General features: G+C 44.7%; 2 protein-coding genes across 3 annotated transcripts in view; one reads left to right on the plus strand and one right to left on the minus strand.

Annotated features, from left to right (window-relative positions):
• Positions 1–1591: 1591 nt before the first annotated feature.
• LOC130391714 (IGF-like family receptor 1) lies at positions 1592–13644 on the plus strand. The gene is given in 8 exon segments (XM_056601966.1): positions 1592–1769; positions 1847–1996; positions 1998–2037; positions 8929–8962; positions 9251–9272; positions 9352–9438; positions 11795–11869; positions 12498–13644. Coding segments are annotated over 8 exon segments (828 nt in total). The 5' UTR covers positions 1592–1675; the 3' UTR covers positions 12824–13644.
• A 2297-nt stretch (positions 13645–15941) lies between these two features.
• Positions 15942–22387, minus strand: part of kmt2bb (lysine (K)-specific methyltransferase 2Bb) — a 47018-nt gene continuing 40572 nt past the window's right edge. For both annotated transcript variants that reach the window (XM_056601916.1, XM_056601915.1), the window contains exons 30-36: positions 21250–21350; positions 19427–19564; positions 18418–18670; positions 17729–17836; positions 17245–17328; positions 16636–16765; positions 15942–16269 (exon numbers count right to left, since the gene is read on the minus strand). In XM_056601916.1, the coding sequence (XP_056457891.1) occupies positions 15994–16269; positions 16636–16765; positions 17245–17328; positions 17729–17836; positions 18418–18670; positions 19427–19564; positions 21250–21350 (1090 nt within the window). In that variant the 3' untranslated portion in view covers positions 15942–15993. The remainder of the gene's footprint in view (positions 16270–16635; positions 16766–17244; positions 17329–17728; positions 17837–18417; positions 18671–19426; positions 19565–21249; positions 21351–22387) is intronic.

The following is a 22387-nucleotide window of genomic DNA, read 5'->3' on the forward strand; positions in this document are numbered from 1 at the left end:
AAACAGGATGTGGACATAATAATATAATATAAATTTAAAACACGTTTGTTTTATTGGTTCATTTGTTAAATCAACATCTGGATGCTACTGTAATATAATGTGTGGACAAGTTGACTTCACACACACACACACACACACACACACACACACACACACACACACACAACACACACACACACACACACACACACACGCACGCACGCACGCACGCACACACACGCGCGCGCGCACACACACACACACACACACACACACACACACACACACACACACACACACACACCACACACACCCACACACACACACACACACAAAACACACACACACGTGACTCAGCGGTGGTCTGCGGCATCCGAGAGAAAAAGTTGAGCTGTCTCGGACACTTGTGGGTCTGTGCGTGTGGATCGCGAGCTCCCTGTGAGCAGTTTACGCCCCCCTTTTCCCTAAACCTTTTAACCACATATACATTATTGTTTTAATCTCATAGTGTTTCCGGATTCCATATGAAGCAGTCCATTCAATGGCACATAATGGTCAACGAGCCAACTTCATAACCCGCATAATAACTTCCAATTATTTTAGCCGACAGAGCAGAACGACGACGTGGCACGCCCTACTCTTCTCATTGATGAGATGATGCGTAATAGCCTGTCAATTGTTTCCAAGTGTAATTTCCTCAAAACATTTTTTTTACAAATAAACTTTTGACCGCTTGCTTGTTCAAATTTCATTTTGTTTTTTGGATTCTCTTGAGCTTCATGCATAAAAGATATCAAAATAGTTCTGAAATTCTAGTTTTCGAAAGGCAACATCATGAGAATGTTGGCTAGAGGTAGATCGGGTTCACTTGTAACTGAAAGGCTGCTAGTTCGATCCCCGGCTCCCCCTAGCTGAGTGTCGAGGTGTCTCTGAGCATGACACGTCATCCTGACAAAAAGAATTCTACCAAAAAAAGTCCTCAGTAAATCATTGCTCCATGTCTACTTTTAATAATGTGATTGTCACATTAACTATATAGGCCTACGTTTATGTATAGGCTTTCAGGCTATTTTGGTCTGTTGACATCAAATGTTGGATCTTGGTGGCGATTAGTTGAGTTTAACGTGTCATGCAATGTTAGGGCAGGGGAGCTCATGCGACCGCGTTCCTCCGTATGTTTATCGTAGGCCTATAACCCTGCATGCTGCAATACGGATTGCAATCCGCGCTAAAAGACGCCTGGTCGTAAAGTAGTCTACCCCATGGTCATATTCAAGAACTTGTTGGTATAACTCAAATGAAACCGCCAGTATCTTTCGTCGTATCTATGCAGATATGGCGAGCGGCGTAGCCTATATAGGCCTACTTATTAAAAATTCTGCCCAACTGAAATTTAGGGTCAACGCACACTACTGCCCCGACGAGCTGGCTGTCGCCTTGCATTATTAACTCCAGTCGGTGTGTGAGAATGTGTCTAAAATGTATAATGTACATAAAATGCTGTAGATGTAGATTAGGCCTATAATAAGATAAATAAGAAGAAGAGGAGGAAGAAGAAGACGATATAAACATAAAGAGAATATACATATATTGTAGGCCTACATGATAATATCAGACTTAAAGGGGTGGTCCTACTAGATGACGGAAAGCAGATGGACCGGAGTTGAGCTCAAACCTCTCAGTTGACAGCATCACCATGTCCTACTCTGATGTGTGCACCGATCTGCAGACGTTTTATAACCTTCACACGAAACAATGTGTATCGTGTGACATGACATGGATAAAACCAGGTAACAATGACGTGAAGGCTTTTAGGACTATTCATTTCATATTCCCAACTTCACCACTTATTGGTCTCCTGTTGCAGGGTACGAGTTCGTCCCGAACTGTGGATACGCGGACAACGGCGGGCGACGAGACAGCCACACTCAGAAGTGTGCGGACAATTACTGGAACGACGGAAAAAAGTGGGAAATGTCAAATGTGTTCGGCTTGTCCGACTGGGGTACCAACTGTGCGCCAATGTAACGCAACCGTCGATACGTGCTGCGGCTTTGGGTGAGTTGTGTTGACGCAGAACAAGAAGTTAACTTTGCACCGTGAGCCTTTTAATTAGCCTTTTTATTAGGCTTTGTCTCCAAAAGGGTCTACAGACTCCTACATGTTTTAAGAATCTCATTCACTTATCCATCAGCTCGCCTCCAGACATGTTGAATAACTGACCAAAGAAAGAATGTGGAAAGTCATGTAGAATAATCTGTCCTACAATCTTTGTTTGGTCCATTTAGTTAGTCAAATAGAAGGAGGATTTACAACAGGTGAATGATCCGGCTGGGTGTCTTTTGGTTTAATATTTCTAAGGTTATTGGTTACCGTTAAAAATCATTTTTATTAATTAGGTTATTCTAAATCAGTAACGAAGTAATGAAAGACGGAGAATCCACTTTTCAACTCCTATTTAATTTCAGTTGTAGGCCTATTTCTTTACAAGGCTATACTTTGTATTTTATTTTAAATGCTTTATTTGTGATTTGTGTGTGTTTATTACAAAGTTAAGGGCGCTTTATGGTTCCACGTTCAAGCAACGCAAGGGGTTAGGGGTTACGCACGCCTTACGACCTTGTGGACCCTCCTTGCGGACCCTCCTTGCGTTCACCGCAAGAGCCGGACGTGCGCCTCCAAAAAATCGTAACCTTCCTTCGAGGCGACGCCGATTAGTCCCGATGCAGAACCATAAACGGTCACGACTGCATCGAAGCGTCTGCGTGGCAGCGTTGTCATTTCGTTGCAGTGACTTGGGACCATAAAAATGTGCTCCCGGCTGCCACACAAAGGGAGCCATTTTTCTGTGCCAGAGTCATTAACAGAAAGTCAGAGTGGGGATTACGCAACCAGGCAAATGCGAGACAGTGTTTGTTGTGGGCCTCAAATAAAGCGAAAGAAACGTTTTAAAAAAACTTACGAATATTGAAAACAACAACTCTTAAAGGTGCCATGTCATGCTATTTTATGGATGCTTTAATATAGGTATTAGTGGGCCACTAACACAGTATTCAAATACTTTCCCGAAATTCAGCCGTGGTGCAGAGTTAAAGCCACTCCGAGCCAGTCGCACATTGAGCTTCCCCCAAATGCTCTGTTTTGGTGTCTGTAGCTATAATGCAAATGAGGAGGAGCGAGGCGGGTCAACGAGGAGGGTGGGGGTGTGGCCCTGAGCAGCTTGCGGTTAGGTACCATGCGCTCTGTTTACAGTGGATGTATCGCAATGGCGAGGCGCACACTGCCTTTAGCCGTGTTCTGTAAATATTCTAGAACACACGGGAGTCCTGGAGCTCTATATCTAAATAATATCATATAGCATACATAGATATCTATATCATATAATATAGATTATCACGGCCAAAAGCTGTGTGAGCCGATATTATGAATCTCAAACGACCGCGTTGGGTTCTCTGACGTTCCTGGTTCTTCCACGTCAACATCAATGTGAAGTAGACTGAACCGCGACAGGAGAAAGGGTTTGTTGTGGGCAGCGCTTAGGCACCTCCGCCTCCTGCAGCGCCAAGGCGGTGGTCCCTTGGCAGCGGGATGCGGGGCTCAAGCGGGAGACATTCGCCGCCAACAATCCCATTCTCCATGTCGTGGTTCATGTTCTTGAGGGAGTCAAAGCCAAAGTTCCTTTCCCCAATTCAATTCTCAACCATGGCTGAGATAACCCCCACTAGGAGTCTCGTTGTAGAAATACCAGAGCCGAGAGTACGACGTGTTATGCGCCATAACACCAAAAGCAGAACGGTTATCCAAATAACAAGGAAGTGTACAACACTTGCGTTACAGTCCTGGAGCTCTATTTCTAAATAATATCATATAAAACATCGCTATCTATATCATATAATACATATTATCACGGCCAAAGCTGTGTGCGCCTCCAGACGATATTATGAATCACAAACGTCTTCGTCGGGTTCTGCGACCTCTCTGGTTCTTCCACTTTCACATCAATCTGAAGTAGACTGAACCGCACGCTGCCGGCTGCCGGCTGCCCGCTGCCGGGCGGTGGTGCTTCGCGGCGGTGGTGCCTCGCGGCAACCGGCGGCATGTCGCAGTTCATGTACTTCAGGGAGTCAAAGCCAAAGTTCCTTTCCCCCAATTCCTTCTCAACCATGGCTGAGATAACCCCCACTACAGTCTCGTTGTTGAAATACAAGAGACGTCAAAGAACCGACAAGAAACTCTTGCGTTACAGTGTGTGTATTCACACACACACACACACACATGTGGCGCTCGCACGGTAGTGTCTCATTGGCGGGCCAAGTCTCTGGGCGGGCCAGGCACAGTAAGGGGAGGAGCTCTTTTTTTCAAAGGTGAGCAGAACACCTAGTGCTCGTTTTACACTGAACGCAAGTTTTAGCCACTGGGGGACCATAGGCAGGCTAGGGGAACTCATATTTATGTTAGAAAACCTCATAAAGTGAGATTTTCATGCCATGGCACCTGAATTCCCCAGCTTTACCCAGTTACAGGTAGTCATTTCCACCGGAGGGTGCGGGTCGGTTCAGTCTGCAAAGGTACGGCACGGGTCGCGTTTCCACCGCCAAAAGTGGGCGTGATCCGGACTAAGCCGTATTGAGCCGTACTCGTCTCGCAGTAGCCTACTCCTCCAGACGGTAAGTAGATTGACGAACACAGAGCTTGCGTGTTGCTGACGGATGTCACAATCTCTGTGTTCGTCAATCTACCTATCGAGTCTTAAAAACAAAATGGCGTCCCCGGACTATCTACCGATGGTATTGTGTGTTTAAAATGTCCTTTTTAATAAACAATCTGTACACTAACAAAGTTCTCAATGCCTCGTTTTATATGTTAAGACCCTTATTATACTACCAAAGAAGTGTCAGGCTACTTTTAGCCTTTTAAGTTTTAGTTTTTACCATAACCAGTGCCCCCATCGTTCCAAGTTTATAGTGTTTTGATAGAATCGGCTAAAAACAGCCAACTAAAGAAAGCGTCTATGCGGTTTTTGTGCTCCAAAACGAACGTTTCAACTCGTTATCTTACTAAACATATCCCAAATCCATTTTACACTGGAATTACCCTTTAAAGGGGAACTATGCAACTTAGGCCACTTCTTCGCTGTTTTCTTGGTTTGCACTCGCATTGAGCTCCCCCTACAGCTTCGGAGGAGATATTTCACAACACTGTCGTAAAAACTCGTTGACGACCCTTCCCCATCCACTTCTATGTAGCCATGTGCATTTGTTTTCAAAGAAGCCGCTGAATTCGTGGAGCCATGTCCGCGGTAGATGTTTATAAAGAGTATACAAGGTTATACATTTTGAAAGGGTGTATGTGTTGCAATAAACCCATCCCTTTTTATAGTTGCTGGGGAGATGTTATATCCTAGATTAGAATTGTTTCATCTTTGGTTGTTGAACAGAACGATCAGTGTAAGAGTGTTGGCCAACATAATACATAACGATAGCATGAACAATTTGCGCATCAATCGTACATTTATGTATCTGCTCAAGTACGTCCCTTGTGTACGGAATTACAGGGATTTCTTGGATTTATTAGCAGGCTACACTGTGTCGGGCTGCTATGAGATCACGATGCTTACATAGCTGCGGCTATCGCCAATTCGCCATACGAATCAAACCTTTAATAGGTCCATGCTTAAACACCGCCCTACTTGTTCACACTACCTCCGACGGATCTCTTTGACTTTGCATGGGGCGCTCGCAAAATGAATTGTGGGTCCGTCCATCCATAGTCCTCTGAAGAATAAGTCCCGCCTCCGAGGCTCCGGGTTCCATCGGTTAAATGTCTATGGGAAACAACATTAAACAACGTTAAAGTAGGATTTATAATCATACTTCTTACGGCACAGACAATCCAAAACCCAAGTGGAAATCTAGATGGGAAAAGTGTTCAAAACGTGAGCAGCTTTAATTTCTTCGCCACCTATAGAGTTTGCTATGTGCATCATTCTAAAACCCCATGTTATTTCCAATAGACATTTGACCGATGGAACTGGAGCCTCAGAGGCGGGACTTTCTTCAGAGGTCTATTCGGCTCAGTGGCCCTCGTCAAAAAGTTGAGAAATGTCCAACTTTTCAGGCAGCACCGGATCCGTTGGCCAATCAGATTGCATTCTGCAAATAATCTCCACACGACTACTGGATCCATTTTGCAATAACAAGCAGGAAGAAGCAGGGAAATATCCGGACGTTATATTTTTTTCGCCTGTTGTTTGTGTCATCTTCCATTGACTCATGTGCACTTCTATCGACATCAAAACCAGACCGGGCTCCACAGCAATTAGAGCCAGACTTTAGAGAAGTGTCTGTCCATTAGTGGATTTAATTTTGGAAAACTAGAGCCATGAAGGAGAGAGAGATGCTGTGAAGAAAGGGAAATTATCGGTATTCATGACTTCAAAGTTACGTCTAAATGAAACCTTAGCCTGGGCCAAATAAATAGATATATAAATATAAATAAAACTGAATAATCCTAAGAAAGGCTCAACAGAAAGACAACAGAGGAGCCTAGCCTCCCAGCTGAAGAGGAAGAGGAACTTGGCCACCAAATGAAAGGCGACCACATCTTGATCTAGCCCTCCAAATAATTCCCAGAGGCCTACAGTGGAAACAACCCACTAATGGTGTACTGACACTTGTCTGACATGGAGGAGGGACAGGAAGGCCAGTGGGTTGTATCTGTGTGCATAACACAACTCCCACGTATACCTCAAACGGCTGCATAGCACATAGCAAAGCAAGAGTCTCCTTCACAATAACAGAATGCGTCAGTTGGTGTTTAATACAATCAAGTGGTCCTGGTAAGCATTGCCGTCAGGGCCATCTGCTGATTCTGTGTAACATTTGGTAGGTAGCAGGTTCACCATGCATCCCCAAGGCCACTGTCAAGCCAAATTTGTTCCGGGTGCCAAATTTGTACCGGGCACGTCATCCATACGTAATCCATTCCAAACCTGCCTGGCAACAGATGATCGCGTCGTCCGTTGCCTGGCAACAGTGAAACGTGAAAGGTTCACGAACATTCGCGAACCTTCTATCTAGCGATCCGTTATCTGTATTGTGCTATTTCGTCCTTGACCTGCTTTAAACACTCAGTTTACTTGCTACATTTGATTAAACAATTAAATACAATACAAATATAAAGTAAAAACAAGTGTTATCTAGTGATCCGTTTTCTGTATTAAGTTATTTCGTCTTTGGCAACATGAGCGCGAATGTTTTTTGAAACCCGCTTTAAACACTCAGTTTACTAGCTACATTTGATTAAACAATTAAATACAATACAAATATAAAGTAAAAACAAGTGTTATCTAGCGATCCGTTAACTGTATTATGTTATTTCGTCTTTGGCAACATGAGCGCGAATGTTTTTTGAAACCTGCCCGGCAACGGACAACCCTTACGTAATCAGCTGTCCGTTGCCTGGCAACGGACAGCTGATGACGTGCCCGGTACAAATTTGGCACCCGGTACAAATTTGGCGTGACACCACCACCATTTATTGTATTGTTTGTATGCAGAGTTCTGCAGCACGGATTGAAGAGGAACTTGCAATTATCCTTTGAGAAATCTTTTTTTGTGACATAAGTGGTAGAGCCGCGGTTAACCCCCATGCATTGCGAGGGGGATTCATCTGGAACTGTGAACTATTTTACATTATGCTAAACTCTGCATAATATGGCATTGCAATTGTTTAGGGAGTTAGAAACACCACTGAATGCCAGTGATACAGCAAAGTCGTCGTCATCCTCTTGTTTTTGTTCTGGGGAATGGGATGAGAAACTTGGCCACCCGTCAAAACCTCTGTGTTTGGGAGTCAACCCCAACTGTTGATCTGTGGCGCGCCACCGCAAGGTGCCCTCATCCCTATCATCTATCAGGATCCCACGAGAGTTAGCAAACATGAACCCTGTAATCCGGCTGGCAAGACCGAGCCGCCGTCTTCTAATCCTAGTGGCGCCTCTTCGACTGTTTTGACGAGAGGCTTGTGTTAGGCTTTTGCACGAGAGCAGTCCTGATGAAGACGCCCTCTGAGCTGACTGACATAATATAATACCTTCGACGGTGCGTTTGGGCCAGTACACATCCTCGAAGGTTCCTCGAAACCTTTGAGGATCTAATCACAATCTTGCGAGCCTGCGAGGGAGAGGGGGAATTGGCAGTGGGGTCGACCCCCTGACTTGTGCTCCGGTATTCAGCTGAAACTAGAGCTGGGCAATTAATATAATTTTGATCGCGATTTCGATTTTTGTGTCAAACGATCACAAAACGAATAAAGTATAGTTAAGGTTAGGACAGCTGGATACATATTTGAAAATGTTCTATTTTACCATTGGTGTATATTTTTAAGGCTAAAGTTCTCAGTTACAAAGGTTTTTTTGGGAGAGACATGCTGAATAAATACATTATGTTCTCAAACTTAAAAATAATCGTTTGAATCATCGTGATTTAAATATTATAGTGATTATGATTTTTCCATAATCGAGCAGCCCTAGCTGAAGCCGTACACAAAGCCGATACCAGGGGCAGCTCCTGCACTGGCCAATCGGTGGCGAGGGGATTCCTGCAAGCACCAGCAAGGGGCTAGAATGAGATCGTCTTCCACTGTTTTTAAAATTAACCCTGATTTAGATAAAACAGGTGTATAATAATACAAATATATTTCATGAGCAAAAATTTGTATAAATGTATGAACAATGCCAGTGAAAGTGCAAGGGACTGTCTTGAAAGTGCAAGCAGCATCCTTTGAGGATACTGAACGTAAATGTTGGATGCTTTCACACCAAAAAAACAGAGTGAAACATATCCTTTTACTTCAGATCCTCCGTACAGAACATATTCGTTGGTACTTGGTTCTTCAATGTTAAAGAGATGGTTGTTAAAGAAGCTTTTTCTCTCTAATCCCATTCAGAGAAAACGTTGACCCAACAAGAGTGAGTTCGACGGTAATTACTTTTTTAATTACTCTCTTTGGCTTCCTCTGGTTTAAGCATGAGACACTTTTAATTATACATTGCTGCTAGATGAAAGTGAAAGGCCTGCAGTGTTTCTGGTCACACATTCCACAAAGTGAAACACTGTTGAAACACTGTTGCATAAACATAGAAAAATGAATGTACATTAAAATGTACTTCAGGAATATAGACCTACTACAATACAAAGGATTTGAAATCCCTTGTCCATAGCCATGTTCAAACTAATGCTTGAATGATGATGTTTTGTTTGACTTTCAGGTGGACAATCGGATGGAAATCAGTAAGTCATTCCTACATTCCCAGCTGATTGATACCAGCAGAACCATGTGTTTATTGCTGTGTTTCTTTATTTATTCCAGGGGTGACTATCATTGTCCTCTTGGCTTGCCTCATGGTGGGCGCGTTAACCTACTTCATCTACAAAAGGAAAAAGAAAAGCTTTCAAGGTAGGCCAATTAAAGATGCACTGTCTGTTTTGTTTATGTATATACTTTTTCTTACACAAGGGCGCCTCTGTATGGGACCCTGCAGTCTCCAATGCTCTTCTTTAAATCCAACGCTTTTTATATTGATCTGAAATGGAATAACTTTACCAGCACAGTGCGGTGAGGGGATGATGACAACAAGCCTTAGAGGGTCATAGTTAAGGGTTTAGAACTGAAGAAAGGGTTATAGTAAAGGGTTTAGAACTGAAGAAAGGGTTATAGGAAAGGGTTTAAAACTGAAGAAAGGGTTATAGTAAAGGGTTTAGAACTGAAGAAAGGGTTATAGGAAAGGGTTTAAAACTGAAGAAAGGGTTATAGTAAAGGGTTTAGAACTGAAGAAAGGGTTATAGGAAAGGGTTTAAAACTGAAGAAAGGGTTAGAGTTAAGGGTTTAGAACTGAAGAAAGGGTTATAGGAAAGGGTTTAAAACTGAAGAAAGGGTTATAGGAAAGGGTTTAAAACTGAAGAAAGGGTTATAGGAAAGGGTTTAGAACTGAAGAAAGGGTTAGAGGAAAGGGTTTAAAACTGAAGAAAGGGTTAGAGTAAAGGGTTTAGAACTGAAGAAAGGGTTAGGGGAAAGGGTTTAAAACTGAAGAAAGGGTTATAGGAAAGGGTTTAAAACGGAAGAAAGGGTTAGAGTAAAGGGTTTAAAACTGAAGAAAGGGTTATAGGAAAGGGTTTAAAACGGAAGAAAGGGTTATAGGAAAGGGTTTAGAACTGAAGAAAGGGTTATAGTAAAGGGTTTAGAACTGAAGAAAGGGTTAGAGGAAAGGGTTTAGAACTGAAGAAAGGGTTATAGGAAAGGGTTTAGAACTGAAGAAAGGGTTAGAGGAAAGGGTTTAGAACTGAAGAAAGGGTTAGAGTAAAGGGTTTAGAACTGAAGAAAGGGTTAGAGTAAAGGGTTTAGAACTGAAGAAAGGGTTAGAGTAAAGGGTTTAGAACTGAAGAAAGGGTTAGGGGAGAGTGGGGTAAGTAGTGCCATTTTTTACTTAAAGTGCCCTTAAAGCACGGGGATAACAGTAATGCCTCCAACTAAGACATCTACATAGTGTTTAGGATGTTGTGCATCCCTGGGAACAAATACTTTTGATCTTAAACAAACTGTTTGAGAAATACAGCTTTAGAAAAAAAAAGTGGTGTTGTGGCACAACATGCCCCCGGTACGGGGTAAGTTGTGCCATTAGAGAGAATACACTGGGGTAAATTGTGCCATTGATAATTTAAGTAAAACAGATCATTTTAATATCACAAATGATAATTATATATATAAAAAAAAAAAAAAGCAAGACAAATTCAATACAAATTACTTGTTTAACTTTTATTTAAAGTTTTAACAACATCAAAGGCCACTTTTGGTGGAGTTTTCTTCTGAGTCACTTTGCACGTTGTTTTCTTCTTGGTTCTTTTCTTCTCTCTTTCATTCTATTTATTTTCCAGTTCAGCCTTTTTACCTTCTTTTTCTTTCTTTATCTTTTTCTTGTGTGTCGGTCATGATTCTATTTTTCACTTTCTTTTTTACAATTCTGTTCTTTCTTTCTGTGGCTTTTGGTAAGGGGAAGAATGACTTCTGGAGACACATAACCCAAGTGAGCAGATTCGTCACACATCTTTTTATGGTCATCCTGCGTATGGTATTCCCCTCTTACTCCTCTTTCACTTGTTGGAAAGACTTGGAAAAACTTAACCCAGGCCCTCTGGCACAAATGACCCCAGAGCTGCCATTTTGAGCATCCCTTAGCATCATGCTAACTGTATGGACTCATGCTGTAGCTTACTAAAGCAATAAAACATGTGTGAACTGTTTTCAAAGTTGTCTATAATTGTTCAAACACAGCAATCAAAAAACCTTAATCATAGAGATGTTACTTTTGACGGAAAAACAAACTTTTTTGAACTTAAAGGTGCTTACCTCTCAAGCCATGTGTCTCCCATCTTTGCAGGATGAGTGAAATGGATGCCCCTTACAAAAATATGTTGTCACATGAAGAACTTCTTCTATGGTTTTCTAGGAAACAGGGGTGGCACTACTTGCCCCCTGGCACAAATGATCTCACTCTCCCCTATAGTAAAGGGTTTAGAACTGAAGAAAGGGTTATAGGAAAGGGTTTAGAACAGAAGATAGGACCATATGCCCTTTGACCTGTCTGTCTTTTCATTGAGTGCTACCCTAACCCTAACCCCAGAGCTGAGGCAGGTGAAGCACAAGAATAAGAGGCTGAAGACAGACGGACTAGCGGCTGTACGGTCGTATGTACAACATATTTCATCCTGAGCTAATGTTCCCTTCTCCGCGTTGTTTACACGTCACACGTGACTAGGGCTAATTGCAGATGGAAACGGTAATGGGGCTTTTTTGAGTCAACGTGACGGCCAGGAATGGAAAGCGGTTCTAAGTAAGTCCTAAAGATGGCCTCTCTTAGCTCAACGCTCAAGCTACGCTAAGCTTGTGCCAAAGCTTCAGGCACACAGAACAAGTCCCGCCGCAGCCATGGAACGCTGCTTTCTCCAGTACTGCCACCATATCGCAGATATTGTTGTGTCACTTTGAAACGATGTCGTGATTGTTTCCAACTCAAAGGGCCCATATTGTACCACCAAGGTGTCTTCGTCATTTTTCAGGACCCAACTTATTAACGTGCACTGTCTCAAAATATGGGCCCTTTAAGTCGGATGTATTTTGTGTTGCTACTTATTAAAGACAACATGAAAAAGCTTTTCAGGGATTGTTCTTACTTCCCTAATATGCAGTATGGGAATATCTACAAAACACGCATTTGGGGTTTAAACAGACCAAGCCAAATTGACAAAGTGTCCCCTTCCTCATATAGCTGTCATCAGCTATAGAGGATGAGACATTTAGTGGATGTAAGGTGTACTGTCCGTTTTCATGTTGGCTTTAACGTACGTCCGTGTGCAGTCGCTCTGAACATCCCTCAAGACGCTCGACTTTGAATCTCATTCCACGTGTAATGAAACTAACAGTCCCTGTTTGGTACGCCTGTTGAACCCCACCCACTTAAGTTCCACAGGTGTCTGCGGCCCCCCTGCGGATGGTGCTGGACGATCTGGACGTCCTGGAGGAGCTCATAATCCTCCTGGACCCAGAAGGCCACGGGGTGAAGTGCACCCGACACCTGGCGTCGTACTGCTCCTTCCCGTCCACCTGGATCAACTACACCTACTCCATGAGGGACAGCAAGAGCCCCCTGAAGACCCTGTTAGAGGGGGTGACCACCAAGTACCCTGAGTGGACGGTGGGGGACCTGGCCCGGTTGCTAGGGGAGATGGGGCGCACCGACGCTATAGTGGTCCTGGCTAAACTCAGACCGAGTGTACACACCGTCTGAAGGCCAGTGTGTGTTCTTGCGACTTCATCTCGTAAGCAACACAACAGGGGGTCTGCACCACACACAGCCTAGAGACTTGAGTCTCAAGGGCTTGTGGCGTGCGTGTCGAACCAATTCAGAATGTGAATGCAAAGGCCACAAATGTTGCCGACCAGTGAGGGGTGTAGTGAGAGGGAGTGGCAAACATGTACCAGGGGACAGTGGGACTTCATGGACTTAACTTCATAACATAGCATTGAAAGTAGATTACATAGAAAAAAATAATTACAATTTTTTAAGTATTTTTGTATGTTGTACCAATATTGTATTATTGTATATATTGCAAAAATATATAAATGTATGCAAGTGTGTTTGCAGACGCGTCTACTTCCCCCATACTGTATTGCAGTTACATTTTTTCAAGGTTTTCCAAAACCTTGAAAGAAATCTGAAAAACCTGTATACCCAAAATCTGGTCCACATATTCCTCAATATCTCATCATCATTCGATCAAACACCAATCCACTTCGAAGCCTCATTAGCCTGACGAGCTAGCATGTTTGCAGAATATTGCTCACATGATGAGTTAGCTCAATGTGACGCCAGTGATGTCCGATGTTCTGAAATCGTGTGTTTGTTGTGTGAGGAGGATGTGTTCTACTAGTTTTTTATTTTTTAAACATTGAACACATACATTAGGTATGTATGTTTTCTTTAGAAAACATACATACCTAGTTTAGGATGCATGATGCTGAATAATTATCTTTCCATTTTATTTTACAGATTTGTATGCCTTTTTTTATGCGTGAATTTTTTTTTCACTTTGATTCAATAAAGTACGATGATACAAAATATTTGATTTGCTCAATGTTTGTTCAAACATCTTTACATCTTTATTAAGCAAATAACATTATAAATAAAAAAGTGCATAGAAAAATTAAACAGGTTTAGAAATATGTATACAATTATTTACAAACTCAGGGTTTATTTGTACAAGGTAACAAAGACACGTTTAAAGTCCACACATTTTTCTAATTTTTATGTCTTTTACACTTTTATACTTTAAAATAACCCTACTATATATTTATATATAATAACATACAGCTTTCTGAACAGATTCTGGGAGCGACGGTCCTGGTAACTTCAGGTTTTGACTAGTGCTTTGCATCCTTCATTACACACACACACACACACACACTCACACACATGCGCACACACACACATACACGCACGCACACACAGGCCAGCTCTGCAGGACATTAACACCACCCTACTCTTTCATCCTCTTTTTTGCAGTATACCAAAAAGTCCATCTGAACAACTGAGGTAGAATCCTTGAAAGCAGTTGGGAGTGACTCTTGTTTTGCAAATGGATGATTGACATGAACATCTGGGCTCCATCCCAGTGATTGGACATGCAGACCGAGGGGAGGGGGGGGGGGCATAACACACTTATTCTTTCCACAAGGGACCCTCTAATGGGCTTGTGAATTGGGGGTGTTCCATGACAACAATGTGTGTTGTGGGGGGGCAAACTGCTCACAAACTTACTCGGTGGGTGATTCTAAAGTTGTCGGAATTCTGTCCAGGAAAACTCAATTAAGAAAAGAAAAATTAAATAAATAAAATTTTTTTTTTTAAAAGACCTGCTTTAGAATCATTTGTCCATAAATCACAACCAACATCTGACCTGAAGTACGATTCAAGTAAAAGAAAAAGGAAACAAAGAAATGCAAAAAAGGAACATAAAAAATCTCACCGAAAATCTCCCATGATGCATCTATACCTACACAGAAAAAAACGCCAATTAGCCCATCCCATAATCTGAATGGAAACATTTATAAATAGGATGAATCCGAATAGTGTGGGTTCACCATCACCATGAACATCGACCCAGAACCACTGGTCCTGGTCGGCCGTAGCAACATCTCTAGACTATCCTCAGGGTTCTCTCAGGAGAACCGAGGTCCGTACAGCGAGTCTGTCCCGATACCAGTTTACCAGCCGCGGAACACGCTGGGATTAACATGACTGGTGCCCCGTGATTGGACTACACAGGGGGGGGGGGGGCTGCTCCCATTGGTCAGCAGAGATACTGCAGGAAGAAAACAAGTGACATTAAAAAGAACACATCTTAAAAAAAAAAAAAGCGTAATGTACAGATTCGGTCTTGAACGTGGGCCTGATTGATTAGTGTTTTCTACATACACTTCTTTGCCCTAAAAAGTTACAGATTTTTTAAATGACAATCTCCAGATGAAACCGTTGCACTGAGATAACTCGCTCGTCGTTGACGTTGAGTAAAACCAAGCTGAATCGAGGTGCGATGTAGTCGCCGCCCCTCAACTCGAGGGACTGAAATGGGAAGAGGATTATTTAATGCGCATGATTCGATTAAACGGCAGAGAACGACATTGATTTTTAGGGAAATCTCTCGTTAAAGACCCTTTCCAATCTTAGCACCAGTTTCTTGTCATGGTTAAACACACACGGATATCTACGAATAAAATGAACTACGACGCGACAAAATGAGTAAAACAAGTTGAATGACGTGCAGGGAGGGGGGGGTGAGAGGAGAGGGGAGGGGAGGGGGCGGTGGCGCCCCGATGGCGAGAGGAGAGGATGGAGCCCACATGATCAGGCATTTGGCCGGACAGGAACCCAAACAACGACATCAATCAAACATAAAAAAGGAATCCCTCTCCCCGCCGGTGTACAAGTTATCGTCTGTGATTGAATCAAATAAGGCTTGACGTGTGCATTAAAGAGAAGATCCAGGTTGCAGAAATAGAGACGCTCCGTTGGCAGGTTCATCGTGAACCCCCCACCCCCCCCCGCCCGCACTCGCTGCTATAGCTACCTCCGTCCCGACGGGGGGGTCGCGGCCGTTTGCGCCCGGGTGTGTTGGCAGAGCGGCCGTGGCCACAGAGCGTTTCACCGTCCGCGCAGAACATAAAAGCAGGCGAGACACTCGTCGTCCTCGTCGTCATCAGCAGGTAGGTTACGCTCGCGTTCCTCTGGTCTGACACCCGTCTCCAGCACTGGCCCCCCCCGCTCTGCTCCCAGTCTCCCCTCCCAAGTGGCTTACTCCCCTGCTGTGTGGACCAGACACCCCCCCCCCCCCCCCCCCCCCCAAGAGCCTCCTCCTCCTCCTCCTCCTCCTCCTCCTCAGAGAGAGAGAGGCGGGGCCCTCAGTTGAGGTAGCGGCGGCAGCGTCGCGCGCCGCAGTTACAGCCCAGCTTGTTGCTGGCGTCCTCGATGGGGAACTTGTAGTCGTACGTGAGCTCCTCGCCGCGGTAGATCTTGCGCAGGGCGAAGATCACGATGTGCTTCTGGCCCTCCACGTTGATGACGCGCGAGTAGCAGTTGGGCTCGCACGAGTGGTTGATGAAGCGGGCCGCGTTGCCGTGCATGGTGGCGTCCACCACGTCGAAGTCATCGATGCGGAACATGTAGCAGCCGATGCCCTGAGGGGAGGGGGGGGGGGGCAGGGTGAGGATCAACAACGTCGCAGAGTAGATACACACCTTACTCAACGCACACATCGGCCATAAAAAGACACAAACACACAACACAAACACACACCCGCACGCCTCGGGCCATAAAGACACACACACCATGGCCATGAAGACACACACACGCCATACATACTTTGGCCATAAACACACACACACACACACACACACACACACACACACACACACACACACACACACACACACACACACACACACACACACACACACACACACACACACACACACACACACACACACACACACACACACACGCTACGATTCGCCCTAGCAGGGACTAGCGGAGCTGTCCCTCACCTTGCTGTCGTAGTACTTCTCCCGTTTGTCGGTGAGCACCGAGCGGATGACGTTGCCGGCGTACTCGATGACCATCTCTCCAGCCTCGATGTTCCGTTTGCAGAAGAGGCCGCGGCCGTGGATGGCAGATCTGGGAAGGGGAACCGGGGGTACTCGATCAGAAAAAAACAGCATCTCAAGCAATGGATCCCAATTGGTCTCTTTGTAAATGGATTGCATTCATACCGCGCTTTTCCAACCAGAGGCCCTCAAAACGCTTTACAATATTGCCTAACATTCACCTATTCATGCACACATTCACACACTGACAGCGGAGTCAGCCACGCGAGGCGATAGCCTTGTGGAGCAGTTAGGGAAGCAGTTAGGGTAAGGTGTCTCGCTCAGGGACACATCGACACTCAGCTAGGAGGAGCCGGGGATCGAAGTAGCGACCTTGCGGTTACCAGCCAACTGCTCTACCACCTGACTCACATGCAGCACATTTATCATTTGCTTATCAACACATTGCGACGGATTTAGTATACTCTTGTACAAAGACACGATTGGATGTTAAAGATGAGCTGGTCTACTCTAAAGACACACACCAGCAGAGGAGAAGGAGATGCTGACCTGTACACTCCTACTGCCTCCTTGGATGTCTTCTCCAGATGTCTGAAGCGCATCGCCATGGGCAGCTCCAGGCTGGTGGCTCTCCTAGGTGGGGACAAAACACAGGACACCAGCTCAGTATGGTTCTAGAGGACAGAACTCTAGCTCAGTATGGTTCTAGAGGACAGAACTCTAGCTCAGTATGGTTCTAGAGGACAGAACTCTAGCTCAGTATGGTTCTAGAGGACAGAACTCTAGCTCAGTATGGTTCTAGAGGACTCTAGCTCATGATGGTTCTTGAGGACAGGGCACTAGCTCAGTAACTAGTCTGATAGGGTTCTAGATGACAGTACCCTTGTCTGATATTGTTCTAGAGGACAGGAAACTAGCTCAGTAATGGGTCGGATACTATCTAATACATATTATAAATCTATAGAACTGTATGATGGGGGCTCCATTGAACCCGTCCCTCACTCCGGCTCCGGAGAAAACCTTGGACCCGTACCTGGTGGACTTGAGAAGGACGTCGTCCTCCTCGTCGTCGTAGAGCTCGATGTCAGGGAGCTGGCGGTGCTGAGAGGCCAGGAAGTTGAACATGTCAAAGGTCGACTTCCTGTTGAAGGAAGACAAAGTAAACACTCAATAAAAAGTTTTCCGTTGAACGGTTTCATGGCCTGTAATTAATAAATACACGTTTATTAATATTTAGGAGAGCGTTTTGTTATCAATGAAAGATTCATATAGAAATAATCCAAAACCACAAAAACAAGACTCAACCGGTAGAGGTTGGTGTGATGGAGAGATCTGAGTAGGCGAAAGGTAAAGAGCAAGAAACAGCCACATCCTGTTAGTTCAAGGAGTCATGGGTGAGAATTGAGTCAGCTTCAAAGCTTTTCCCTTTGAAAACGTCACTATAAACAAACACGCTTTCATTTAAGAGGTCGATTCTTTGGAAGTCGTAAAAGGTAGTTTCTTCGGAACTAGATTATTTTGGAACTCTTTGGAATTCTTTGGAACTTTCCATTGTGCACAGAAAGTGCACAATACGGCTCATCAGGTATTAAAAGAATAAAAATATGTTGAAAACATAATTGAGTTACAGGGGTAGGGTAGGACATATGAGGTAGTACGGTTGCGAGGGTACAGCTGGGGGTGTACAGGCATGAGGGTAGAGATGAGCGTTGGACCACGTACCTCAGGTAGAGCTCCGAGCGGGCACAGCCGCTGGGGTTCACGGGCAGGTCGTCCTCCTGGTTGAACTGCTTGAAGAAGCGGAAGTTGTGGCGCTGGCAGCGGCCGGCTCCCTGCAACTGCTCCACCAGGAACACCACCGCGTCGTGCACCAGGCCCAGCACGCGGGCGCCCGTCATCCCAGAGAAAGTGAGCTGCCTCAGCCTGGCGATGGCGCGCGCCTCCTGCACGCCCTCCATGACCGCCTTCCACGCCACTGCGGAGTAGGGAGGAGGACGTCAGTGTCACAGAGTGTCGCGGGTCAGCCCGGCTATTGCCAGGCCAAGATCAAATCGTAGATTGCACGTTGGTCTGGGGAGGCTGCCGTCATTTTCTTCAGCACAAGAGGCGTGATCAACGGGCCTAGTTCAACTGACGCTGTACACAATTGGCTGCTCGCCGTCGCTTCCCTTAGGGATAGGGTGAGAAGCTCAGCCATCCGTGAGGAACTCGGATTAGAGCCGCTGCTCCTTTACTTAGAAAGGAGTCAGCTGAGGTGGTTCGGGCATCTGGCAAGGATGCCCACTGGGCGCCTCCCTTGGGAGGTGTTTCAGGCACGTCCAGTGGGGAGGAGACCTCGGGGAAGACCCAGGACTAGGTGGAGAGATTATATCTCAACACTGGCCTGGGAACGCCTCGGGATCCCCCCGTCAGAGCTGGTCAATGTGGCCCGGGAAAGCGAAGTCTGGGGCCCCCTGCTTGAGCTGCTCCCCCCGCGACCCGACCCCGGATAAGCGGATGACGATGAGGATGAGGAGGATGAGGTCGTGTCTAAACAACCTTCTTATATATTCACAAAGCAAGCCACGCTGTTTATCTTCCCACGGAATGCGAAGAAACGTGCCGAGCAAAACAAATAACTCTGAGGGCATTGACGTCAGCAAAATGAAAAATGAGTTTCACCCCGGTTCCCCCCCGTCCTGTCCCCCTCCAATGAGAAAGCGTGCCTGACGGATGACGGGGGCAGGCCTACCCTCTATGCTGTCCGCCTCCACGCTGAAGCCGTCGTCGCTGGTGATCTGGAAGCGCAGATGTGGCTGGTCTTTGTTGGGAGGGCTCTCTTCCTCTTCTTCCGATGGTAGTGGTTCGTCGTCGGAGCTGGAGGCAGCACCTAGCGCAAAGACACACAAACAAGGGCTTTAGACGATATACTTATTGTGTTTTTGTTGAACTAGGGCAGGGGTTCTCAAAGATTCGACAGCTGAGGGCCAATTTAGGAACCCAAAATTTGAGTGAAGGCCGCCAAAGGAAAAACAATTAGGCGGGAAACGCCGTCAGCATCCCAGTGGTGAAAGAAAACATTGCACCGTGGACCTCTGGGAATGAGGTCTAAATCACGAAACTGAGGTTCATCCTTTCAAAGTAATTTATAATCTGATTAAAACTAACAACTGTAACAGGATTTAATTGAAAGCTAGAGAAAGTCGACTTTTCTCTTTATATTTATTTATTTTTGTTTAAATTGATATTGATATAATAATAAATAAAAAAAATAAAAAAAGTACATAATTTTTGTTTTCTTTGCTTTTTTAACTTGCATCTGTATGTCATTGCGGGCGTCCAGGAATGTTTCTGCGGGCCGCCATTGGCCCGCGGGCCGCACTTTGAGAACCAATGAACTAGGGGTACCAAGGTACTCCTTGTGTATTAGTCAAACTAACGAATCAACAAATACGAATACACAAGGAGCATTTAAGTAATCAGATGAACTAGGGGTACCAGAGTACTTCCTGTGTGTTCGCTGAACTAGGGGTACCTGAGTACTTCCTGTATTGGCTGAAACTGAATACTTCATGTTGGTTAGCGGAACTAGGGGTACCTGAGTACTTCCTGTATTGGCTGAAACTGAGTACTTCCTGTTGGTAAGCGGAACTAGGGGTACCTGAGTACTTCCTGTATTGGCTGAAACTGAGTACTTCCTGTTGGTTAGCGGAACTAGGGGTACCTGAGTACTTCCTGTATTGGCTGAACCCGAGTACTTCCTGTGTACTATCTGAACTGGGGTTAAAACCCAAGAACTCCCTGTGTGGAGCTGAACGAGGGCTACCTGAGTACTAGGGGTGGGAATCTCTTGGCACCTCACGATTCGATTCCGATTATGAGGTCAACGATTCGATTCTGAAGCGATTATCGATGCATCTCGATGCAACAATTTTTTTCCATTCGTGATTTTCAAAAATGTATATATTCATCTGGGTTTGCTACTCAGAGTTTGCTAATCACTTCCTACTTTTGTGATGATCATTAAAGACATCAACAGATGACTTAACTTAACTAATATTTCATAAGAGAGAAAGCTTTTGTCACAAATATGACTTTCTATGAACAATGCAATAATCAATGCAGCTTGCATTATAACACAATATGGAAGCATGCAAAAAATAGGTTTCAGTTTTATTTTCTTCCTAATCTTTCTTTTCTATGTCATTAAAGGTAAAGCTGCTCTTGAATTAGAAGGAGTTCTTGTGTCTGGCTGTGAGTATGCGCACATGCCATGCGTAGGCTGAATTGCAATCGTGTCAAGACAAATCAGATTGGCCAATACACACTGAAGATAAATTCAATAATTTTAAAATAAAAAAAATTATCCCTCTCTGGCAAAAAAAAATTTGCAGCAGGCAAAAAAATTTAATAAATCTACATCGGGACAGAATCGTTCTAGCGAGAATCGCGAAAGCATCGAAGAAATCGATTATTTTTTCCCACCCCGACTGAGTACCTCATGTGAATACTTCCTGTGTACTAGCAGAACTAGGGGTAGTACTTCCTGTATACTAGCTGAACTAGGGGTAGTACCTGAGTACTTCTTCCAGTCCGTGAGCCCGCTGTGTCCGGTGGTCTCCCAGGAGAGGGGCTTCCCAGGGTCGCCCCGAGATGCTGCCAGAGCGTCCCAAGACCTGCAGGTGTAGGACCTTATTGTTACACAAGCAAAGGATATACATTTACATGAACATTTAAAGCATTTAGCACACACTTTTGTCCAAAGCGACTTACAATAGGTACATTTGTCAGAAAGAAAGAGAAATTATATATCACTGTCGGTACATTAAAGGACAATTCAGATTTTTTGAACATTGAGCCCCCTTTCTGGTTTGTCTAGGATGAAATAGAGTGGTTAACACCGAATTTTTGTATATTGATCCCGTCTCCAGTATTTGGCTAATTTCGAATCGCCCTTGCCTGCTTCACAATGGCTGGCTATGGGCATTCACAAACACCCCATAACCATTGCTTTCAGAAATGTGAAACTCATCGATTGGTTAGTGGTGTTCGTTGATGTTCCTCGTAAAGTATCGTAGCAAAATACAGTTACTGTCGTGCTTTATTTGGCATTTTGTAAATCGGCATTTTGTAAATGAAACCGGACCGGACACGGAAACGGAAAGGGGGGTGGTTGAAGTCTTTTCGCTCGGTTCTAGCCCTACGGTTGATACAGAGAACCGAGTGATGGACTACAACCACCCCCCCATTTCGGTTTCGTGTTGCCCAAGCCGGACTGGAGCCCGCCGCTTAAAGGTGGGGGGGGCGCAGACCGGTCACAGAGCCCATAGAGTTAAAGTTGGTGGACTGTAACCTGTAAAATCCATAGACTAGGAGGTCCCCTAGTGGCCGTTAGCTGTAAAAATCCATAGATTAGCCGCACCGTTATATAAGCCGCAGAATCCAAAAATTTGAAAAAAGGCGGGGTTTATAGTCCAAAAATTACGGTAGATTTCCCCAAATCGTTCAGCCCTAGCGCGATAGACATACGAACGTATGCTTGCCACTTTTGTAAATGCCATTTACATAGTACATTCGGATCGCACGATAGGAATAGATCTATTCCGATTAGAAAACGGATCAAAGGTGTCCATGTAAACACGGCTAGTATGTTGGATTCATGTTAATGTAGTGTATTTAAAGACATTTCAATTCGTGGAAAAAATGAAGGGGG

The sequence above is a fragment of the Gadus chalcogrammus genome, chromosome 11, assembly GCF_026213295.1.
Source record: "Gadus chalcogrammus isolate NIFS_2021 chromosome 11, NIFS_Gcha_1.0, whole genome shotgun sequence".
Taxonomy (NCBI): Eukaryota; Metazoa; Chordata; class Actinopteri; order Gadiformes; family Gadidae; genus Gadus; species Gadus chalcogrammus.